Source organism: Miniopterus natalensis, chromosome 5, assembly GCF_054644295.1.
Source record: "Miniopterus natalensis isolate mMinNat1 chromosome 5, mMinNat1.hap1, whole genome shotgun sequence".
NCBI lineage: Eukaryota > Metazoa > Chordata > Mammalia > Chiroptera > Miniopteridae > Miniopterus > Miniopterus natalensis.
The window spans coordinates 87,979,298-88,002,648 of record NC_142085.1 but is presented as its reverse complement, the minus strand read 5'-3'; the positions used below and the strand labels follow the sequence as shown (position 1 = coordinate 88,002,648).

At 51.7% G+C, this 23,351-nt stretch overlaps 1 protein-coding gene across 1 annotated transcript in view; it reads right to left on the bottom strand.

Annotated features, from left to right (window-relative positions):
• IGF2R (insulin like growth factor 2 receptor) overlaps positions 1-23,351 on the bottom strand; it is a 96,082-nt gene that overhangs the window by 39,194 nt on the left and 33,537 nt on the right. The window contains exons 5-18 of the mRNA XM_087817729.1: positions 21,170-21,302; positions 18,597-18,726; positions 16,779-16,884; positions 13,992-14,175; positions 13,691-13,862; positions 12,746-12,849; positions 7,301-7,465; positions 6,424-6,564; positions 5,159-5,302; positions 3,560-3,697; positions 2,814-2,958; positions 2,162-2,339; positions 1,559-1,674; positions 467-635 (exon numbers count right to left, since the gene is read on the bottom strand). Coding sequence (XP_087673855.1) covers positions 467-635; positions 1,559-1,674; positions 2,162-2,339; positions 2,814-2,958; positions 3,560-3,697; positions 5,159-5,302; positions 6,424-6,564; positions 7,301-7,465; positions 12,746-12,849; positions 13,691-13,862; positions 13,992-14,175; positions 16,779-16,884; positions 18,597-18,726; positions 21,170-21,302 — 2,025 coding nt within the window. The remainder of the gene's footprint in view (positions 1-466; positions 636-1,558; positions 1,675-2,161; positions 2,340-2,813; positions 2,959-3,559; positions 3,698-5,158; positions 5,303-6,423; positions 6,565-7,300; positions 7,466-12,745; positions 12,850-13,690; positions 13,863-13,991; positions 14,176-16,778; positions 16,885-18,596; positions 18,727-21,169; positions 21,303-23,351) is intronic.

Sequence of the window (23,351 nt, the reverse complement as noted above, 5' to 3'; positions counted from 1 at the left end):
ATTAAGACTCGCCACGTAAAAGCACAAAAACGTACCAAGCTGCTGGCGGTCACCACACTCAGTTGAGGACGAAGGGGCAGTTCCGCGCCGGGTGAAAGCAGCCCTTGGACCTACTTCACCCACAGTGCCCGACTCTCCCGAGCCGGTTCCACCCAATTAGCCACAAGCAACAGCTTCTGGAAGCAAAACTATTCTTTACAGATGCCTGCCAGTCACTCGGAGGCACCTGTTAATTCAGGCTGAGCACTCCGCCGGGAGCTTCCTCTGCCCCGTGCTGTGCTCGCTCAGGGTTTAAATCTGAATCATAATTCACACACCATTGCACCCAGGGGAGGCCCCGCTCCTACTCAGAGGCCCCCACATCAGCAGCTGGCCCTACTTTGATCTGGGAGCCCCGAAATAACCACGCATCTCCACGGAGGCACGTGCTCCGAGGGAGACGCAGACGACTGGTGGGAAGACTCACCTGATTGTTTTCATACTTCATCTGGCAGGCAGCTGCGTACCGGTCGCAGCCTGGGACGGGGTTCAGGGGCCGACACACGTTGATGTAGTATTTCCTCCACATGCTGTGCTGTCCTGCGCTGTCCAGGGCATACCAGTTTCCTTCGGGACCATCTTCAGACTTCGCAAGCCTAAAATTACAGAGCAAAATGTATGCTTTTGAAGCCTGACAGTTATTTTCTAAGGAGTTAGAGAAACACAGAACAAAACACACCCTCCCAATCACACTAGAGATGGCTCACTGTGACTCACGACGCCCACTGTAGTTGACTTTTTTTTAATACACATTTTTCTTTTTTTTAAATATATCTTTATTGATTTCAGAGAGAAGAAGGGAGAGAGAGAGAGAGAGGGAGAGAGAGAGAGAGAGAGAGAGACAGAAACATCAGTGATGAGAGAGTCATTGATCAGCTGCCTCCTGCCAGCCCCCCCACGGGGGATCGAGCCCGCAACCCAGGCATGTGCCCTGACCGGGAATCAGACAGCGATCTCCAGGATCCTGGGTCGATGCTCAACTGCTTTGCCACGCCAGCTGGGGTGTAGTTGACTTTTATTAAACACAGGATTCAGCACACCTGGACCTGCCCCCACACCTCTGTACTGAGTCGCTGATTTAAATAATGTAGCTGAAGACAGAGGCTTTGTGGTACAAAGACCAGTTAATATCACAGGCTACCAGGCCACTGTTAGAATTCACTCTGGCCTGGCCGGGGTGGCTCAGTGGCTGAGCATCGACCTATGAACCAGGAGGTCAGGGTTTGATTCCCGGTCAGGGCACATGCCTGGGTTTTGGGCTCCATCCCCAGTAGGGGTTGTGGAGGCAGCTGATCAATGACTCTCTCTCATCATTGATGTTCCCATGTCTCTCTCCCTTAAAAAAAAAAAAAAAATAGAATTCACTCTGCTTCAAACTCCCCAGCTTGGTCCTGCACCCCAGAACTACCTGACACCCCATTGACAGCTCAGCGCCATGATCACCAGCAAGTCCTAAATGACCTCAGCACTAACTGACCCGGGCCTAGGCCAAGACCAAGGGCAGGCTGACCCGCCTTACCTGGAGAGATCGTACTGCTCCATTGAGTCGATGTCGGTCACCATGCACTCCAGCGGCTCCTCGGGGCAGGCGTAGCTGGTGTACCACCGGAAGTTGTAGGTAGAGTTATCTTCCTCCTAATCACGTGGCACGGAGACACGGGGAGGGATGGCAAAGAGGAGGGGGAATGTTACAAATGCCAGGATTTTTAAAAAAACAATAGGTACATTCTCTAAGTAAACACTGTAGGAAGAAAGGTTACTTTGCCCATCTCATTTTACTAACAGGAAGTGTCCAGGGAAGAATCAAGGCAGGAATCCAGCCTCTGTGCAGTGGAGTGAGAAATGGTGGTGATAGGACAGTTTCTGTGTTTTGGACCTGTATCCAACAGGGTTGAGGGTGATCACAGAGAATGACCCATTGAAGAAACAGTCAGAAAGTGAACATGGCCTGTGGACCCAACAAATCTAAAAGAATTAATTACAATCTCAAGAGGTGATCGTGTGGCCAGGAAACCGGACAAACAGCCCTGTTGTAACCACCTTCTCCTGCCCTCACGAGACTGACGTCTCTCCCTGGTGTCGTGCGCAGGCCCGCGCACCTGCAGGTACAGCGCCTTCCTACCTGATACTCGGGGACACCCACTCCGGCGTCCCGGTCACAGAGGAAGGTGATCAGCGTGGCTCTTGGTGTGCGCTTGTCATTATTGTAGGGCGTCCCGTTTCTGTAGGTCAGCTGGATCACCCCGTCGTAATAGGACAGTTTAGCGTTGCTCTGTCCCAAGTTCCAAGCCCTCTTCTCACTAAAACAAACAAAGGCCTCTCAGAAAAGATACAGAGACCGGACGCCTCGCAGTGCAGACACTGGGGTAATGGCCAATACCCGGGGGGGGGGCAAGCTGTGGCTGGGACCCCAGGCTGCAGACCACTCCGCTCCCTAGCTGAGATTTCTAAGTCCACCCCCACTCCAGAGCCCAAAACCACAGCTGGTTGAAGGCGCAGTTCCCTTCACTTGGACTAGTGAGTGAAGAAATGTACACAAATGTCCATCTAACCAGCGAGAAGAGCCAGCCACTCAGAACTACGGCCCTGGGTAAGCCCACTCTCCTTTGCCAAGGGCATGGCTACTCCTCCGGGAAACTAAACTCCCAGCACCCCCTGGTTAGCAGGCCAGGTTTTCTCAGTGTCTGAACGCAGAGATCACACCTGTTCCTGAATGAAATGTCTGTTACCCAAGACACCTCCGGGAAAACGCGTAACCGAATGCGGAGACTTGCCTCTTTGTCACCTGGCAGGCTCCCGAGCCTGGCTGGCAGGGGCCCACAGACACTGGGGCGCAGACGTTTATGTAAAAGTCGTACTTCTCTGTCTCAACCTTGTAGCCATCTTTCTTCTTGAGAGGTGTCAAATCAAAAGAAAACCCTACGAAAGAGTACAAGCAATCCGAGGATGGGATGTCAGCCGAACCACAGTCAAGAGCAACCTCAGCTCGAAGCCTCGAGCAGAGGCGCTCTTCCCGGGGACTCCCAAGGGCAGGGAGACCAGCAGGCAGATGAGGGGCTTTTCCCTTCAAGCCCCAGAATCACAGTTCTTGCCATGTCCCGTGGAGATGAGTCACTACCGTTTCACACAGTTAACCTAAAAAACAATCTACTCAAAGCCCATAACTGCTGGTCAAACAGCCGTATGTTCAAAGCGGGATGCGCACCACTCAAAGACCTCCGGAAAAAGTCCTGACGTGGGATTGACGGCCAGCAAGTCACACAAAAAGCGTTTTCCAATGAAATTTATTTCCTTGTGACCCGTGGGTTTTCCATTCAGCAAACCTACCTCCACTGTGAATTTAAGGTAGGTTTTTCATGATCTCAAATAAACCTCAAAATCCGCATTTTTAGGATTTTGTTCAAAAGGTATTAATATTCTAAAGCAAGTTACCTCTAAAACACTCCTAAGAAATATTTTTTTAAAAGCCTACGTAGGCCCAGGTGACACTGCACCACGAGGGTGCTGCTCGGACACGCACCTGCCTGGGAGTCGAAGACAGTGCAGTTGTCGCCCTGGGTCCTGGACAGCACGCAGGCCGCAGCCGTGTGCCACTCAAACTCATAGAAGCAGCCGTCCTCCCGGATGCTTCTCAACACAGGAGCACTTTCCAGATCACCTGTCAACGGGGAGGAAAGAGTATCACCCATCGTCCCTGGAAAACCTTCCCTTATTCTACAAGTTGTCCTATAAATACAGTACGAGTCCACTTACACGAGGTTCCTAGAGTGCCAAACCTACGGAGGCAAGAAGGGTGGCTGCAGGGGCAGTGGGGACGAGTGTCAGTCGGGGAAAATGGTAAAGTTCTGGAGACGGATGGTGGTGACTGTTGCACAGCAATGTAAATGTACTTAACACCACTGAACTGTCCACTTAAAATGGTGAATTTCATGTTATGTGTATTTTTACTACAATGTCTAAAAAAATATAAATTTTCCCCAGCAGGCGTGGCTCCGGGTTGAGCATCGGCCTATGATCCAGGAGATCAAGTTAAATTCCCGGTCAGGGCACATGCCCGGGTTGCGGGCTCGATCCCCAGTGGCGGGCATGCAGGAGGCAGCCAATCAATGACTTTCTCATCACTGATGTTTCTATCTCTCTCTCTCCCTCCCTTCCTCTCTCCAAAATCAATAGATATATTTAAAAGTATATATATATATATAAGTTTTATATTCTGTATATTACACCATAATTTTTTTAAATGTTCAAAAAAAAAAACAGTCCTATCCCTGGCCAGGTGGCTCAGTTGGTCGCGCACCAAAGGGTCATGGGTTTGATTCCCAGTCAGGGCACATGCCCAGGTTTCAGGCTCGATCCCAGGTAGGGGGCATGCAGGAGGCAGTCAACTGATGTTTCTCTCTCTCCCTCTCCCTTCCTCTCCCTCTAAAACCAATAAAAAACATATTTAAAAGAAAAAAAAAAATAGTCCTAGCCACTGGCCTTATTCCACAGCTGAGAATTTACCCAAAGGAAAATTCTTCAACGGGAGGTGGGAAGGACACATAATAGCACACTTAGAAACACTGGCAGCAGCTACCAACCCAACAATAAGAACGATGTTTAAAAACGGTAAAGCCAATCCATGATCAACACTGTCGACAGGGAATTCCCTGAAAATCATAAATGTAACTGTGAAACAGGGGAGCGTATCCACAAAGTACAACCTCTTGAGGAACACAAAAATGTGTGACCATCGATATGGTCCTTTGTACACAAAGGACAGGAGAGAAGGGCACTGTCTCACGGTGAGGTCGCGGGCGGTGTTTTCGAGCCGCTCGCCGTCCCCCTGCAGAGGGAGCTGAGTGGCTGCGTGATCGCTGTGTAACTGTCCTGAACAACAGGAGGCCTCACTCAGACCGTAACCCTTTAGGAAATTTACAACGTGAGGCCCAGGACGCCATATGGTTTCTCCGTTTCCTGACTGGTTTTCGGCAGGGCTGGGGCATCAAGTCCAGCTGAGCACCACCGACGGGCCTGGGCCGTGCGGTGCTCGGCACATCCCCTTTCGACTTCATCGGCCAGAGAAAGAGACAAGGGAAGGACGCGCCTCACCCTTCCTTTTCTCTCTTTAAATGTTTACCTGGCTTGCATACGAGTATCACGTTGGTGCTTATTTTCTTCTTGTCGCCACAAGCTTCGCCATCCGAATAGGAGAGCAGGATGTTCCCGTTCTCCTTTGTGGGAGGAGAAACAAATTTGCCCAGGTTCTTCCTTCCACTCTTATCTGGAAAAGAGAAAGGGGGAGGAACAGGAGACATGATTTAAAAACAACAGTGAGACGAAGAGGCACCAAGACCCAGCCGAGGCCAAGCCGGTGCGCCATGGCCCCTTCTCGGCCTCCCTGGCCCGGCCCAGACGGTTGGTGAGTTTTTCTTGAGTGACAAGTTTGGCCGGGTGTTGGCAGCCACGTTGAAAATCCCACGGCCACCTCCGGGCTTAGCAGGAAAGTGTGAGAATTATAAACCAGGTCCTCCATGCCCACAGGAGGCAGGAAAGCAAGCCCACACATCCTGCCATCCCCCCTGTTCCCCGAGGCTGGGACCCCAGCTCCCCGGAGACACAGACACAGGTCTTTTAAAAGCCCAGCTGGGGGGCTAGAAACTAACTAAACCTGTTCAACAAGCCAAGAGGGTGGCCACTTAATTCACAGTTCAGTTGGTTGCTCTTTACCATAAAGTTCTGAAACTCTGTGCGACGTCCTTCCTTAAATAAAGGCATGGACGTGCCTGGACCTGCGCAGAGGGACACGGCCCCCATTCCGAATAGCGGGGTAACTCCTAAAACCCGCCTGGGTGCACAGCTCCTTATTTCCCGTTTGTAACAGATTGGAATTACTCCCTCGCCTGTCGCCTTTCTCTTTTCCAACTAACATGCTACATATATGTCAAACTGAGACGTCTCTGCAGGAGAGTGCAGACCAGCAGTCACAGCGAAGGAACCTGGGGGACAGCACTCTCGGGCGACGGCTACGTACGCTATTAGACTCCAGTCGCCTTACGCCGTGACCTCTGAAAACCTCTGGGCAGTAAAGTTGTTAAGATATCAAAATCGGTTTTACACAAGGACTAGCAATGTTATTCTTCAGGTTACAAGGTGAAAAGACAACCAAGAGTTTCCAACACGGTTCTCCCCGCTCCCTAACACGGCATTCGCCTACGTCAGAAGGCTGTGGCCAACTCCAGGCCACCCCAGTTCTCCATCACGCATGGACTGCACCACGCAGCTACCTATGGCTGAACGCAGAGAGGAGGCTGAGCTAAACCACAGGGAGACTTTCTGACTCTCTCCACACTGGGCGCCGCCTTCAGGAGAATGGCCCAGCCGCTGGCTCTGGGCACCACTCACCCACGGAGCACACGGCCGCCTCCTCGGGGCAGCCTCTCGCCTTGCCCTCCTGCAGCAGCCTGTGGCAAATGTTAATGAAGAAATGCTTCTTTTCTGTTTCCTTCTGGCTGCCACCCACGGCTTCCCAGTTCTTCTCTGGTTCTGTTTAAAAAAAAAAAGCAAGCTTCTTTAGCCAAAGGCAGTGATTGTTTCTCCGTGAGTCACACCATAAATGACAAGCAAGTGGAAGGGAAAGGCCCAACGCTCACCACGCATGTGGTCGCCAACCCTCGGCATTCACATTTCTGGGCAGGCGGGCTAAGGGCCAGCACTCCCCGAGAGTCTCTGGCTTCTGGGTTAATGTGACAGAATTAAACTGCCCCACACCTCCTCAGAAGAGCAGGGGTAATGAGGCGCATAGAGAATTAAACAGTGAAATTCTCCCAAGCCCCAAAGTATGAAATCAGAAACCTAAAACCAAACCCGGACGCCAGCCTTGCCTCGGGACCGGGCAGAGCACCAGGCCACGGGTAACGCACCTTCCACCCGACCACTGAGGAGGCCTGTGCAGCTGCAAGAAACCCGCCACCTCATCTACACGAGCAGGCCAAGCGTGGGGCAAGGGCCCAGGGTCGCGAACACAAACAGGACATGCGCGGGCCCTGAAGGCAAACGGCTCTCAGCGCGTCACGTACGAACAGAAGCAGGTCACCGTCCTCAGCAGCAGAGGGCGCATGTGCTACGTGCTAAGAGCAGGACAGCCAAGCAAAGGGCCTCGGGAGAGGCCATGCCGCGGTTAGCTGACAGCAGAAACAGTAACAGCATTTCCAAACGTATTCATGGGGAAAGAGGCAAGAAAACGTCTCGGCTGAGACCCACGCGGGCACGGGAGGCCTACCTGCGTGCCGGGCCAGAGCGGACAGGTCGTATCGCCTCTTCCCGTCGGTGAGGCCGCACAGGAGGTCCTCCTTCTCCTTCACGCAGGCGTGCTTCGTGTCCCAGGTGAAGAAGTAGGTGCAGTCCACCTCCTCGGTGAACACGGGGGCTCCCCTCCCACCGTTACCTGTGCAATTCGGAAAGGAAAAATAAAACCCTCCATTGTGCGACCAAACCCGGGAACATCAAAGGAGCAAGGCAAGAAACGGCAAACAGGACCCCAACGCCCAACGTACAGTGAAACTCCGGCCCCAGACGCCTGGGATCAGAGGGCTCGGATTTAGAGGGACTGCTGCTGAGTTTCAGATAATCCTAAACCCCTCAAAGCAGGCCTGAGCCCCTTTCATCTTGGTAGATGGTCTCCACAGGACGTGAGGCTGTTTATAACACACTTGACGGGAACATGAAACGAGTGCTAATGCAGACCATGGGGGCCACCCGGCAGGGCTCTTGCTGCCCAGGGACTGTGGTCAGCCTCCACCAGCAGCTGGGTCAGACCAGAGGCTCGCTGAAAGGGAGACAGAGACCAGAGCTCTGGTCCCAGGAGTGCCACTGGCTTAATGATGTCATTGCGGGCAAGACGAGCTCCCTGGGGCTCATCCTGAAAATGAAAGTGGAAGACGCTCGTTTCCACAGTCTTCCCAACTGAAGTGAGCTGAGGTCCATGCAACCTCACAAGCTGCAGGCACGCCTCCGGATGGCGCCAGCATCCTTCATTCTCGGGGCTTCGTGAGTGCGTGTGGCTCTGACTCCCTGCTCAAATCAGCAGTCTCTTGGCCCACTGCCTCCAGGGAGCCCCACAGTTTCCAACCGCAAGCCCAGACAGTTCAGCTCTGCTCAGACAGCCAGCTCCTCCTGGGTCACCCCCTCACCCCCCCTGCCAGTCCACGGAGCCTGGGATGCAGCGAGCTTCACTGACTTTTCTGCTTACTAGAAATACTCTCTCCTGGCCTCTCCAAGCTGGCGGACCGCTGGCACAAAACTGTTTCCCTCCCCTTAATGGTTTAACAGTCCTCCCCTGGATCCTACAGGATCGCCTGCCTTTCTCGCGGTTTGGTGCCTCAAAATGCACAATGTCCTCCAGGAAAGAGAAATAGTATTTTGTACCAAAGGCAAATGATGTTTCCATTGCAGTTTCTATTAAGCATTTAATATTACAAACACCATAATTATAATACCAGCAGCTGCCCTGTAACTGCACACAATCTGAGCCAGGCACCAGGAAAGCATCTTAGTGCTACATAGAGGTTGGCTGTGGAAACAGGCTCTGATTTAAGCACTTCATAAAAACTGGCATATTTAATCCTAAAAGTCCTATGGCACAGGCACAATTTTAGCCCCATTTAGTAGATTTAGGGCGGCTAAATAATTTGCCTATAGTTTCATAGCTAGAAAGAGAGGAGCCAGGAATCAAATCCAGACGGTCTGGCCCCAGAACCAGGCTCGTAAGTACAAGGCAATACTTCCTTATACTACTGTGGGTTATTTCTTTCTTTCTTTTTTTTTTTAAGTAGTTTAAGCCATTCTCTTTAAGAAGCAGTGCTCCCAACTTCCTTCCTGACAACACAGCACCCACCCGCGAGCTGGGACCGCCGCACCCTTCACTGCTGAAGGCGCGTGAGGCTCGCTTGCCACGTCTCCCACCCACACGCTTCACAGGCAGCAGACTCCTACTGGGATCCACAAACCTGAGGCATCCGCCATGTGTGTCTTTCACCAGATTAGCTGACAAACGATTACTCGTATACGACTACGAGGTTTCCGGCACCCACCCCCACTGCAAGCAGGTTTTGCATCTGAAACTGGCTAATGATCTGTGGAGAGAGTCAATCTCATAACCGGTGGGGTGCATCTTACCTGTCCTCCTATTTAACTCCTCAAGTAATTTTAGGAGACTAGTAAGCTGACCCTCCCCTCTACCCAACCACGTTTGTTTGTTGGAAACGCAGTGGGCTTTGCCTTCAGGACCACTATCCCGGGGCCAGTGGTTTCCACCCATCAGCAGGGTTAATACTGGCTTTTCACCATCTCTGTCCATCACACGGTCCTGGCTCCCCTGCCTCTGCGGCCCATTCCCAGCACGTCACTTACATGGCTCCCCAGTGTGTGGATCCCATGACCAGCTGAAGGAAAAGTGGATTTTCCCAGTGGAATTAAGGCACCGAGTGGCGGCAGCACCCACTCTTCCATCCCTCTGTGGCAAAGACAGTGCTACCTACTCACCAAACGGGGTTTAATTTTCCCTCGGGCTCACAGCAAAGCTACATCTCCCAGCCTCCCTGCCTTGGAGGTTGGCCCCTGCCACTTAGCTCTGGCCTATTAAAAAGAACCGCTGCTTCCATTCTGCAGAGTTGGAGGCAACGTCCACAGACGGCAGCAGCACAGAGGGAAAGCAAGCTGGTCCCTGAGTGACCACCTAGGGCAGAGCCCCCGCCTCCAGCCCCCACAGGAGTGTACATGGAACTAAAAAATAAACCTTTAATGTAATGAGCCCCGTAACTTCGTAGGTTTCTTCCTCGCCTATCCTAACAGATCACTCTTCCCGAGTGACCTGATGCCCTCACTTGACAATAAGGCATCGCATTACAGCAAACTAGACGTAAGTTATTGAGACAAATGGTTAAAAGTGTATTACAGCTACAAGACTAAATTTACAAACACTGTACATGATTCATAAGCATAAATAATTCCTGGAGATCCAAGTTAAACTGTAAACCACACACTACACAGCCAATTAATACCCATTCGCATGCAAAAACACACGATTACATTCACCCCAAAAACACAGAACCCACCAAAGGACTGCCTGTCAAAACTCTCAATTTAAATCTGGACGAAGTAATCATGAATAATTTTACAGCATATACAAGCTTGCTCCAAAGTTTGAAGCACTGACTCGCAGAGGTGAAAAGAGCCTTAAATATTTTATAACCAAAGTCCGGCCTGAGAGCAGGCTCAAAACCCCCAAGAAACGCCTAACATCTCTCCATCCGGCCCCCTTGTCACCATCATAATGCAAACCGCCAGCTAAACACCGAGTTTCTGGCATTGGGCAGCAGTGTTAATTTTGTCAGGACGAAGTTGGGATGGAGTGTTATATCCCATCAGTGATGTATGGTTTATATGAAGCAAATTTGGCAAAACACGAATGACCATTAAATCTGAGTGGCCAGGATATAAATTTTCATTGTGATGTTCTTTCTACGGGCATGTTTGAAAATTTTTAATAAAAAGTAACAGAGGAGGGGGAAGGCCTGCAGTCTTTTTTCCACGCCTCAGCTCGTCTGCACTGGACGGCCACACTTCCCTGAGCGTCCCCGGCTGTGTGCCCTTCTCCACACCCGCCCCGTCCGCTGGGATCTGTTTGGATCATTACTCCATGTTCCCAGCGTGCCCAGATGAGATCAGCGCACTCCCAAAGATCTCGGCCAAGTCGTTTACAAAAAGTCCAGAACAGGCCAAGAGGTAATGACAAGGGAGGGAGACTTGGACCACAGGAGGCACCCACAGCAGAGCAGCGGGCCAGCGGGGGAGTTCAGGGGGCCCGGCTGGGGAAGGGGCAGGCGGCCGAGTGCCTGAAAATCTGGGAGCACAGATAAGCAGCGGGCTGCGTTTCCCAGGGACAGGGACACAGAGGAGCAGGGGTGTTCTTGAGAGGGTCTCCTACAACCTGGAAGGGGGGGGACATTGGAAGAGAGACAGAGAATCTGAGGAGGGCAGGAGGGCATTCGAACCAGATGGGAGATGCATCCAAAGGCCACACCCAAGTCAGAGTCACGTCACCTGCCTGCCCAAAGTCCCTGGGACTTCACACTCGTTTCTAGACACTGTCAACTCCTTTACAGGACACAGGAGCTTTTCCCAAGGTTGCTCCACTCTCCTTTCTAGGGTCATCTTTAGCCACATTCTAAATACATATCCTGGAGCTGTTCACAGCCACCCACATTCATGCCTTGGCACGAGCCGTCCCCTCTGCCACAACGACAGGTGCCCACAGCCACCCTGCTTCTGCGCCTGGCTCACTCCTCCTCCTGTAGGCTCCCTTTCTCTCTAATCAATAAAAACACATATATATTTTTAAAAAGAGCCTCCTCTTTCCTTAACTGCCTGGATCCCGTGGCTACCCAGACCCCGAATCACTGACCTCAGTGCCTCCCTCCTGGTGACATCCTGGGCAACAGCCTTAGCTCTGGGCAGCCCCAATCACCCTGCACTAGTCACAGGTTCCCTTGTTTCTCGGCTTCTGGTCTGTAAACGCCTCAAGAGCTCTCTCATCGTGGCATCCGTCAGTCTCACAGGGCCCATGCAAATAGGTACTAATAAAATGTGTGCTGAATGACTGAACTGAGAACATGAAAGTTATAAAGGGCCGGCCAACAGACTCCAAAGTAAGCCCAGAGAGCACAGGGAGTGAGGAGGGCTGCTGGGCAACAAGGGAGCAGCAGACCCATGGGCAGAGGCGAGCAGGAGGGCAGGGGCATTGGGGCCCAGGCCTCCCCATCTGCTGCACTAGGCTCCCTCTTTGAGGGCCCTTTTTGAGGGCAGTTTATGAGAGTTTGGTCTTAATTACAACCTCTTCCGACCTCCTTCACCCCCCCAGACACGGCTTCTGGAGCCCAGTTCCCATCGCACACAGCTGCCTCTCCCAGGCCCTGCAGTGAACCATGACAAAACCTGCCTGGGACCAAATGGTCGAAGCTCTGCCACAGAAACACACCAAACAATCAGCATGCGGGGCCAGGAAGACCCAGGGGGCAGGGCGGCCATGCATGCCTGTGCTGCTCTACAGACGTGGGGCCCAGCCAGCTCCAGAGCTCTGTGCAGAGGCTGAGTGGACCTGCAGGACGCTTGGGGTCACAGCTTCCCGATGATGACAGATCCCATCACCCCTCTGCAGATGGAGACCGGGTCCAGGATCCCAAGATACAGAGAGCTCTCTGCAACGCCAAGGCCGTCATGACTTCAAGGAAGCTTCCCCTAATAGCTCGGAAAAACCAAACTTGCCCCTGTGATCTCATGTGATCCCAAAAGCCAGCCGCTACCCCAGGCCACCATCTTAAAGGGTCACCTTGTAAATTAGTTTGCAAAAAAAAAGTGGTGCAATGACAGCCCATTCGAAGGCAGTGAGCAGACCCACCTCGCTGGCTCCGTACATGCTCTGGTGAGAGCCAGAGCTCAAGACAGAACCTCCGTCCCAGCAGGCCCCGTGCTGGGCCCTCTCCCAAAACAATCAGAGAGGGGAGGAAAGTGGAAACAGGATGTGTGCCGTTGGCTGGGCACTCCTGCCTCGGCTGGGGACTGGAGGTGGCCACACCCGAAGAAGGACATTTGACTGCCCCATTCAGCATTCCCTTCCAAGGACACCAGGGCCCGTCAGAGCTCAGATAAAAACCCCAGGCACACTCACCCGCAGTCTCATTGCACTCGAAGTTTATGACACTCATCCGCTGAAAGCCGGAGCTGCACTCATCGCCTCCAGAATAGATCAAGGTGAGGTCTCCATCTGAGTACCTAGGTGTTTATAACACACACACACACACGCACGTTTAGCAGAACCAAGAGAGAAACTTGAATTTTTAAACATTTCTCCGTGAAGCCCTCTGCATACCACCGACAAATCGGTGCTGACACAGAGCAGCACGCTCTCGCCGGCGGGGAGACGTCTAAAGGAAACGAGTTCCACACGCACAGGCTCATCGCGCCCTTGACTTCAAAGTCATAACGGCTGCGAGCGCGCGGCGAAGGTTTTGCTGTGAGCAGGAACACTCCTCTGCTCGCCTTCTTGGCTTTTGTACAAAATAAATAATGGCCGAGAAGCACACAGCTTGTGCAGCAACTGCCATAAACACGGTCTTACCTGAGGGGCCCTGCACAATGCTTATTCTCAGAGGCCGACACTCTCCTAACGCTTTTGTGACCACAGCCACGAAGTCAAGGGTCGTGAGAAATGCACTGAATACATTTTCTTAGTTGATTAAAACTTTTAAAAGTTACACTAATGGCATTTCAGATTCTCCAAGTGCCAGAGAACGTTGAAAGCTGGGAAAGATAAATTTTAAAACACAAAAGGGGCATCGACTGTAAACTAATTAAATAACTTTCCTACAGTACGGTTCCTCCCGAACAATGGGTCATAAAGCAAACAGATTTAACAGCGGCGGTCTTATTGTCAAGCCAGGAAAAACATCCCACTGTTTAGTGACAAAAGGCACCATGCCTAAGTGAGGTCGGAGGAATGCTGTCTCAGCCGACTTCTGTGCTTACGGGGAACAGAGGACGACAGGGAAGCCGGGTGTGTTTTACGAGAACAGGCACAATGCGCTCAGAAAGCACGGGAAAGCTGTTTACGCACCGAAGAGTCTGGCTCTGGAATTTTCCTGCCACTTTGACTTGAGCGAAATCAGTCTTTTTCCCTTGGCAAACCGCAGCCTGTTTCCCATTACAGACATTTGGGGTTGATTCAATTTCTCCACAGATATTCAAATAAAAAATATATTCCTTTCCATCTGCAGTGTAGTAATGACCTAAAGAAAATGAACAAACGAGAGGAGGCTTCGTCACATCCACGGCGTTAGAAAGTTACAACACTGCTTCACGCGACCTGGGTCTGCGTCCACAACGCCTGCCCCGGGGGCGCTGCCTGAAGGGTTAACTCAGCCTCTGCGGCACCTCACCTGGGCCCTGCCAGAGTGGCTGGAGGTTGATGGCAATGTCGTGCTGTTCGCTGCTCAGAGAGCAGTTGCTGCTCTCCAGGTAGTCCCTGTGGCAGGCATACTCAGTAACCCACTCGACCTCGTAGCGGCAGTTGGATTTAGCCGTGAGCTTGGGAATGGTGCCCTAGCAGAAACGGGGTGAAAGGTGCAAAATTAAATTTTGAAATGAGCTTGGATGCAGGTTCTCGGCGCTTCTGAAAACCTCGAGAGGAAGTTGTTGGGTATTTACACTTTTCTGTCCCTGTTTTTGAATCACAATTGCCCGTAACATTTTTTCATTTGTTTGACTTGCCACAACTCCAGTTACTTGCAACGGTTCAGGGCCCTTTCAGAGCCACTCTCGAACTTCAGCCCGGGAGCCCACCCTGAACTCAGCGTCACCTGACACCCGTGACCTTGGCAAGCAGCCGAGGCTCGGGAGGGGAAGGGGGTGCAGGCCGTGCCTTTCCATCAGAAGTGCTGCAGAGCCCGAGCCAGAGGACCCCCAAGCAGAGTGGGAATCGCTGTGCACGTGAACATCTGGAAAGATGGTCCTAAACCCCTCTCCTAAGATTGTCGAAGGGTACTGGGCACACCTCGCCTGTCATCTGCTCCCGCCCCCGGGGAAGCACCCACCACACTGGGTTCTGGGAGAGCCCTGCTTTACAAACATGAGCTCCGACACTGAGCTCTAACAGAGCCCTGATGTGAAGAGACTGATGCTGCAAGGTCACGGCTCCCTGGTGGGCAGCGTCGTCGTATTTAATTGTTGGAGAAATGCACGGCGCTCTTCAGCACCAGGCAGAGCTGTGCTGCTTCTCAGCACCGCCACTCTGCAAATGTTTACCCAGCGCCTGCTACGTGCCAGGCACAAGTCCTCAGTGCGGGGGTTGCTAACACAGGTCATGTGATAAATAAGCTGTGAAGCTGCGAGTCCGGCTCCGTCTGTCTGACTCAAAATCGGAGCTTGAACCACTCGGCTCAGGAAAGCCAAACGTATGGGGACAGGCTGCCAAGCACCAAGCAAGAGAAGTCGGACACAAAGGCCATACCGTGTACGGCTCACGCATACGCGATGTCCAGGAAAGGCAAGTCCACAGACTCGCCCTTGCCGGGGGTGGGGCAGGGTGGGGAGGGAGGGACTGCCCAAGGTTCTTTTTGGGGGTGATGGGAAGGTTCAAACATCAGACGGTGGCCCCGGTTGCACAATTCTGTGAATATACTAATAACCAGTCAATTGTACTTAAAGCAGGCGAACTTTGCACTTTGTAAATTCAATAAAACTTTAAAAAGACCAACATGACAAGGAAAATGTTTACTAAAATCCCAGCTCCTAAAAGTATCCAGTGAGCCTGGACAAATGCTTAAATAAACCTTCAAGTATTAGGGTATCACGTGTAACCCAAGTTCCACCCAGTGAACAGTTAAACTGGAAACGAACCCTTCCCTTCGCCAACAGCAAACTAGCTCCTCTGCTAACGCCACTGAGTGCCTCGGATCCCAGGGAAGAGAAAGCGGGGAGGCTCCCAGTCCTCTCCACTCTGAGTGTATAAAAGTATAAAACAATCCTGAGTGTAGAACAAATGAGAAGGGGAAACCGTGAAACCACAGCCAGCTGAGACCGTCTCATCAGCCTGAAAAGAGTTCCATTCCCACGTGTGGGCACAAACGGAAAGGATAAATCACACGCGGAACGAACGTCGGCCCTGGTCAGGCAGTCAGGTCCTCAGTAAGCTGCCCCCTCGGGCCCCGGGAGCCTGGGGACATAAAATGGAAAGCTCGTCGGGACTAAACTTTTGTCCCCATACCCCAGTGAACAAAGTGGGCCAGCGGCCAGCCCGAAACCACAGCACATTCCACGTTTATTTGGGGGGAGGGAAGTATGGCTCCCTAGCAAAAGAATTCCACTCCTCCTAGTTCATCCTATGAGGAGAAGACAGAAATAAATTAGAGGAAAGCCCTACCCTTCCTCCCCGGGGATGTCTCCCTTCCATCAGCACCCACATCTGCTAAAACACTTCCCCACCACACGTGCATGCAACACCACTGGGCACTGGCCAAGGACAACCCAGACCGTCCCTACCCTCACGGAGTTTACAGCTGCGCTGAATTGCGTAAACAGCCAGAGGACAGAGCAATCAAGCTGCTGGCAGCTCAGGAGGGGGAGGCGGGCAGGGTGGGGGTGAAACGCTCCACTGTGGCGCGGGAGCCTTCCTCTGGCCATAATTCTCCCACACCGGGACCCCAAACATTGGTCGCTGGCCTGCAGGATTTCTGCGAGGTCTGCCTACCATCTGTACTTCTCTTTCCTTACCACATTTCTATAAACTCACTAGCTATTTTTACCTTGCTTCATGCTGAAACAACAGCAGCCATGAAATCATGGGTTTGGGGTTGTACGGATGGTTTTTCAAATATCCATTCAAATCGGCGTAGCTAGGAGAATTTTGAAAATCTATCCATGAACCACTTAAAATCATCTCCCACAACACTAGAACAAAACACCATCCTACGTTCACATCCAGAGGCCCCTCCAGGTGGCTGAGAAAAAGCAAACAGCAGCTGTTCTCCCGGGAGCCTCACCGGCTCAGCCCCCAGCCGAGGCCATCCAGGGAGCACACCTTCCCGCCAGCTCTGGAGCTCAGGCCCCGCACCCAGACCCACCACCCTGCCGCAGGCCCTGCTCACGCTCACAGGCAGCCCCAGCTACCGTGCGCTGCCGGGAAATCACCAAGAGAAGCCACTCACCTCCCGGCGCTCGGACGGGCAGACAAAGGTAATGGTCACGGCCGGGCTGTGGCCATCACAGAAGTCTGGCTTCCCTGCCTCTTCTTTCACGTAAGTCAGGACCAGCCTGGGTGTCACACAGAGAGAGCAGTGTTACAAAGTATCAACTGCATTCAAATTAATCCAGAGCCCTGAGCATTCACTTGCAAGGACAGTAACAGAAGAAAGATTAAAATGTAAAAGAAGCCACACATAGTACAACACTTTAATTCATTTCCATTTGGGAAAAAGAAAAACACATTTAAAAGTAAACTCCAATTAAATGCTATTTCCTTTAAAAAAAATAAACAATCAACATGTAAATTTAAAAACTAAGAAAAGCTGCTTGAGTAAAACAAAAAACATTATACTCTTAAGAAAACAAAACAAACACAGCTGAGCAGGTCAAGCACATTTCTGCCACAGACTGCACGACCGCTTTCTCTCTAAACAACCTCAAAGTGCAGGCCAAGATCTTCTCTGTAACCTGAAGGCAGCGGAGCGTGCCGGCCGACCTGGCCGACCACAGCCGCAGCGGGAAGGGCCCAGAGCCCCCGGAGGATGTGTGGGTCTCACCGTGGGGTGTGCCGGCAATCCCGGCGCTCCACAAACACACGGCCTGCCTTTTCTCTGAAGACAAGCTCGGGGCCTTCGTGCAATGCCCACGCTTTACACAGTCCTCCCAGGACAAAGAATCCCCCATTTGTTACTTAGGACAACATTATGGGCTGAATGATGTCTTCCCCGCCCATCCGTTGCCCCCAGTTCACGTTGAGGCCCTAACTCCAGCACCTCAGCATGTGACAGTATTTGGTGATAAGGTCTTTAAAGAGGTGATTAAGTACAGATGAGGTCATCAGGGTCACTCGGATCTTACTGGTAACCTTATAAGAAAAGGAGATTAGGACACACACGTGCACAAAGGAAGACCACGTGAGGACACAGGGAGAAGCCGCCATCGAGAAGCCACAGAGAGGCCTCAGAAAGAAAACCCACCCTGCTGACACCACACCTTGGACTCTGGCCTCCAAGACAGAGCAAATAAATATCTGTCATTGCAGCCGCCCAATCCCTGGTGCTTCATTAACGGCAGCCCCGGCAAGTACAAATAACCATATAGAAACCTCCCAAACATTTCAAATTTCAGGTATGCTCCAGCATTTTCTGTGGGCGATCTAATCGCAGCGCTGATGTGCCACTACCTCCAGACCAGAGCCACCCACCAGGCATCCCTCAAAGGCTTTGCCATGAGGGACAATCAAAATTCTTGACCGCAGGTCAGGCCGTGGTCACGTGTGGGCCACGGGAGAAAAGTATCTCTCTGCCAAGTCAGGCACAAAGGCAGGAGAAGCGTGTGAGTCACCGGCACTTCTTATCGTGAGGAATGAAGCCCCCGGCCCGGAACTCGGGGCCCTGAGGCCCCATCAGGAAGCAGGCTCAGCGCCCTGGAAGGGAGCCAGCAAACTGCCCTTCCTGCCTCCCTCCCTCCAGGATGGTGTCCATGAAGAACAGATAAGTATGGACAGGGAATGAACTTGGCGGGCGACCTGCCATGGCCAATGTCAGGACACACCTTCAGGCGGCTGTCAGGTGAAACGATTGTGTACAGCTGGATCCTAACACGTTCCCATAGCTCTGAGAGACGGTGACTAGAAGTCAGCCGGCCCACTCAGGTGACTCACAGCAATGACTAGCGACTTTGCAAGCATGTGTGAAGCTGTCGTTCTGCAAGTATTATCCTGCAGCAAGCTAAAAAGCAGGGACCCTGCTGAGGATGACACACACCCACCACACACTGACCTGTCCTTGCTCACTAACTTCAGTCCCTCCTTGGGCTGGCCAACGTCGAAGGCCTGGGCCCCTCTCACCAGGCAGGCGGCAGTGCCCAGGGGACAGGCGTGCAGCTGCGGACTCAAGTCCCGTAGGGAGTCTGTAAAACATCACACAGGACGTTGATTGTGCGTCAGGAGTGGTAATCACACTTAACCTCAGGCCCAGGGTCCCTTTAAAAAAAGGCTCAAGTTTTTTAAAGTCTCCATAAGTAACATAAGGTAGGGGTTTGGAAACAAAAAGAGCTAGGACCACATTCCATTCTGAGACCTTGGACAGCCAGTGACCCGCCGGCCTGGATGCTAAGAACTGTGAGCAGCACCCCGCCCCCACGTGTAGGGCTTCGGGCAAGCGTGGGGAGAAGGAATGCAAAAGGCTTGCCCTGCACCTGGTAAGAGGCGCCCAACCAACGGGGCTATTAAGTTCCTGAGGTTCAGGAATGTGCCCCTCCCCCTAGAGAGGCCCTAAGTTCAGCATCACCCCCTTTCCATCTATAAACAGACTAGAAAATTCAGGTACTCCGTGGATTTGCACAAAAATGGGTAGATTCGAGAAAGAACCCACAGATGGTTCTGGGTTCAAATCTTAGATTCACCACTTACTTCTGCTACAACTTTGGTCTAACGACACAACTCTCGCTGCCCGGGAGAATGAAGGAAGATAACCTACTAAATGTGCCTAGAACAACGCCCAGACTTCACAAGCGGTTGTCCGCAAGGCTGGGATTACCACAGCTGTGCCTCCCCCAGCGCAGCAGGGTTGTGACCACGGCCTAACACACCCGACGCCTTGCCCAGCACGGGGCTGATGTTTTTATGCATCTCCTTCCGCTTAAGCCTGAGGAGAGCAGGACTTTCCCGTGGTCAACACTGTAATTTGGCGCCTAAATTAGGGCCTCGCACACTACAGGGGCTCAAAAGTCAGTTCCCCTGTGAGTGAGTAAACATCACCCAGCCTGAGCTTGAATTAAAGCTTTATCAACCACAGGGGGAGGGTCACCACATCTTCTCCAGTTTACTGTGAGGACTCACCAGATGCTAAAAAGGACAGGGAACCCTTAGGTCTCAAGCCTGTATTCTGAAATTTCGTTACTGGGAATCAAGCCCACAACCTTTTGGTGCACAGGACAATGCTCCAACCAGTGGAACCACCCAGCCAGAACCAAACACAGATGAGGCTCGGAGCAATTTCCTGGGACTGGAGAATGTCTGGGTAAAGACTGGGGCACTTCCCGTGTGAATCAAAGTCACTGAAATTCAACTCAAATTGCCAGTAAATTGGAAAGAAAAAAACTGTTAAGAATAAATCCAGTGAATTTAAATAATCCTCAAAATGATTTAAAAAAAAAAAAAAAAAAAAAAAAAGGCCAGGAACCTAAGTGTTTTCTAAACTAAAATAGCCTATTATTTCAGAATTCAATAATCTACAAGACTCTTCAATTTTACAATCAAATTTGAGCCACAGACCCATTTAAGACAAAGACTCCGTCTACTTCTTCCCAAGGGAACAGCAGAAGCTGTCCTTGGAGCACAAAAGGACACGAGCGACAAACGTGACCGCCGGGCCACTCCTGGTCAATTACATGTGCGGTGCGTTCACTTTTTGGAACTATTTAGAAATAACAGGAAAGTGGTCCATAGGTATGCTCACAGTTTGAAGGACACTTGTACACGAACACTCCTGTACCTACTACCCAGCAATACTCTCATGGGTTGACTTTATTGTAAATTTCTTTTCTAAACTTTTCTAAGGCCAAAGGCCTACATACCATGTGAGAAATAAGAATGTAAGGAGAACAGAGAAGAATGATTTTTTTACTAATTACCAGCAAAGTTTGCTCATGGCTCAGTGGCTGCTAGCACAGGACTAGCGACTCACAGCCCTTGAAAGGACACATCAAGCTAGGTTAGACATTGTAGACAGAACAAGCATGGGCTTGTACAACTTCTTATGGTCCTTTCTAGATAAAGGCTATTACAGCCTTCGGTTAATTTAGCAACGACACCCAAGTTTCTCACACCAGTTCTGGCACCTTCAGAGAAATCCCGGCAAGAAGTGATCCCAAAACAAAACATGTGTCATGACCAAGTGCCCAAGAACTCTGGACATCTCTCTCCCTTTTACCCAGCCTGCAGCTCAAAGCCAAGGGGCTCAGGTACACACGGCAGGCTAAACACACCTGGCTTCCCCAGCCCCCCCAACTCCATTCTGCTCCAGCCGTCCTCAGCACCCCACACACCAAATCAATCCATTCTCCCCCATGTCACTGGAGGTAAGATTTACTTGAGAATCTTGAAACATAAAGTGTCTGGCAGACAGAATGCACTGGGATAGACCAATAGTTTGGAGGGAATTTACAATGGAATCAGAATTTCCTGGGGGCCGAGGGGAGGCTGTACACAGAGAACATCTGTGGGGACAAAAGCTTCCTTAGGGGCCCCCACAGCGACATGGCTATCCTAGTAGGTGAACAGGTGGAAGGGCAAAGATGTGGAAGCCTTCTACGCAATCCCTCACCAGCCCACGCCCACCATGATCCACACCTATGTCTCTACAAACGTTGATGAACAGAGACGTGTCTAGGTCGGAGTCATCCACCAAGTAAGCCCCGCTGATCTTGATCAGTGGATTTAAGTCGTGCTTCTTGAACTCTCCATCAAATGCATAGCACGGCACCTAGGAGAGGGGAGAGGAAAGTCAGTCTTCAATACACACCTCCTTGGGGCCAGGGGCTCGGCAAAGCCTGTGACCAATGTCGTGTAACACTGGTCTCCACCTCTCAGGGTCTGTCGGAATGATGTCCCTGACAAAGCAGAGGCTGACCAGCACCTCCCCCTTGCCTGCCCGGGCCTGGGCTTCCATCGTCACCTCCTCTCACCCACGCCAGCCCCTTCACAGTGGGGTTTGATGCCACTGATCCTCCCTTATGGCCCCAAACCCTTCCTTCACGTTGCTGCCTGGCCCCCCAGAGGGTCCTGGTTTCCTCACAGGGCTGCTGTGAGGACTGGACAGGTTAATCTATGTAAAGCTCTTGGTACAGTTGATACAAGTGTTATTTGTTATTGTTATTTACCATGGTCATTTAGATACACAAAAGCATCTCAAATTGAACATATTTTAAATGTCTCCCCCAAAACCTGCTCTTCCCCCAGTGTCAGCATGGTGCAATTATTCAGCCAGTTGCTCAGGCCACAACCTTAAGGTCATCCTAGACCCACACTTCCCAGCCCTGTCAGCCTGCCTTCCAACCAAATCCTGGGTCTACTCACTTCATTACCTCCCGTCAGCTTCCTCCCACAGGAGTGGTGCACCGAGGACAGGGCTCAGTCTCTGCTGTGGCCCTAAGAAAGGCTCAGGACAATGCCTCCAGCCTAACATCTGTTCATTACCGATGAAGGCAAATTACTCCTCCCGGCACCTAACCCATCCTCACTGGATTCTCACTTATGACCACTCTCATCTCTATGAACTAATGGCCTCTTATTTTTAAAATGTCAGGGAACCCATTACAGTCGACTAGATCCTGTGCTCTGACAGTCCCACCTATTTCTGAAAGCAAAGCAGAGATCAAGCCCAGAGTTGTGCCCAAAACTGAAAAAGGCCCCGGTCACCTAGATACCACCACCTCCTGCTACGTCTCTATCTGAGACACCCCTGAAAGTGTTATTTCCAAAATAATACACTGGCATCATTTTAATCACCTGTGCAAAGAAATATTCTAAAAACTCATGTTCTCTGCAATCATTTCCAAGTCGTTTGTTTCATGTCCTTTACATAATTTTCCTAAAACTTTTTTTTTTACTATAATGCTATTCATGTGATCTATTCACAAAGGGTAACTGCTTAATATTTAGCTTTTGAATTTTTCTTAGAAATTCGAAAGCTGCAGGAGTGCTCTGACCCACTAACCCTTTTCCCCCAGTCCTGTTTTCCAAAATTTCATGGAGAGCTAATGGATTAAATCAACAACTGGCACCTCCTCACAGCCTCAGGGGACATGTGAACTCACTCCAACCAGATCCCTGAGCAAAGTCTCCCCCGGCCCGTAATGCTGACCAGAGATCCCGCTGACAACCGAAGAGGCTGGCACATCTGCTACAGGGAGAGCGTGACTCACAGGGAGCCAGACACCAAGCCTCAGGCTACATCCCACAGAAAGCCACGTCCACATGCTTTAAAAAAATTATCTGAATTAAAGGTGTTCCTGCAGACTGCCACTGGGTCCCAGTGATAGTCACAGCGTTCATAATCCTGCCCATCTCAAGCGTGTCATTCCCAGCAAGATAACACAGAAACACAAACTGGACAGGAGCTGGAGGGGACAGGCAGGGATGGAAGACAAGGCACCTCTCCAGCTACAAAATGAAAGCCTGTGAAAGAGCAGGGAGCAGCCGGCCCACGGCGGGAGGGGAAGAAAGACGGGGCCACATGTGAAAGAGCTCGCAGTTCTGAACTAGCTCAAGCCCGCAGGGGGCTCGAGGGCCTCCAGTGAGCCGGGCACTCAGACTCCCGCTCCAGGCAGCCAGCCACCCCTGGCCTCCCGTCCAGGAAGGAACTGCAGACACGCCCAGCCCTGCGCCCACAGAGCTGGAGTGCACGTCGGAAAACAGCCTGGGCTCCGGGGAAGGGAGGCCTCCCACTTCCTGCTCCAGGAGCAGAGCAAAGGAGACATTCATGAGCGCAGGAGGCAGCAGCCGGGCTGGGGGGAGGTGGCTGCCAGCGCCA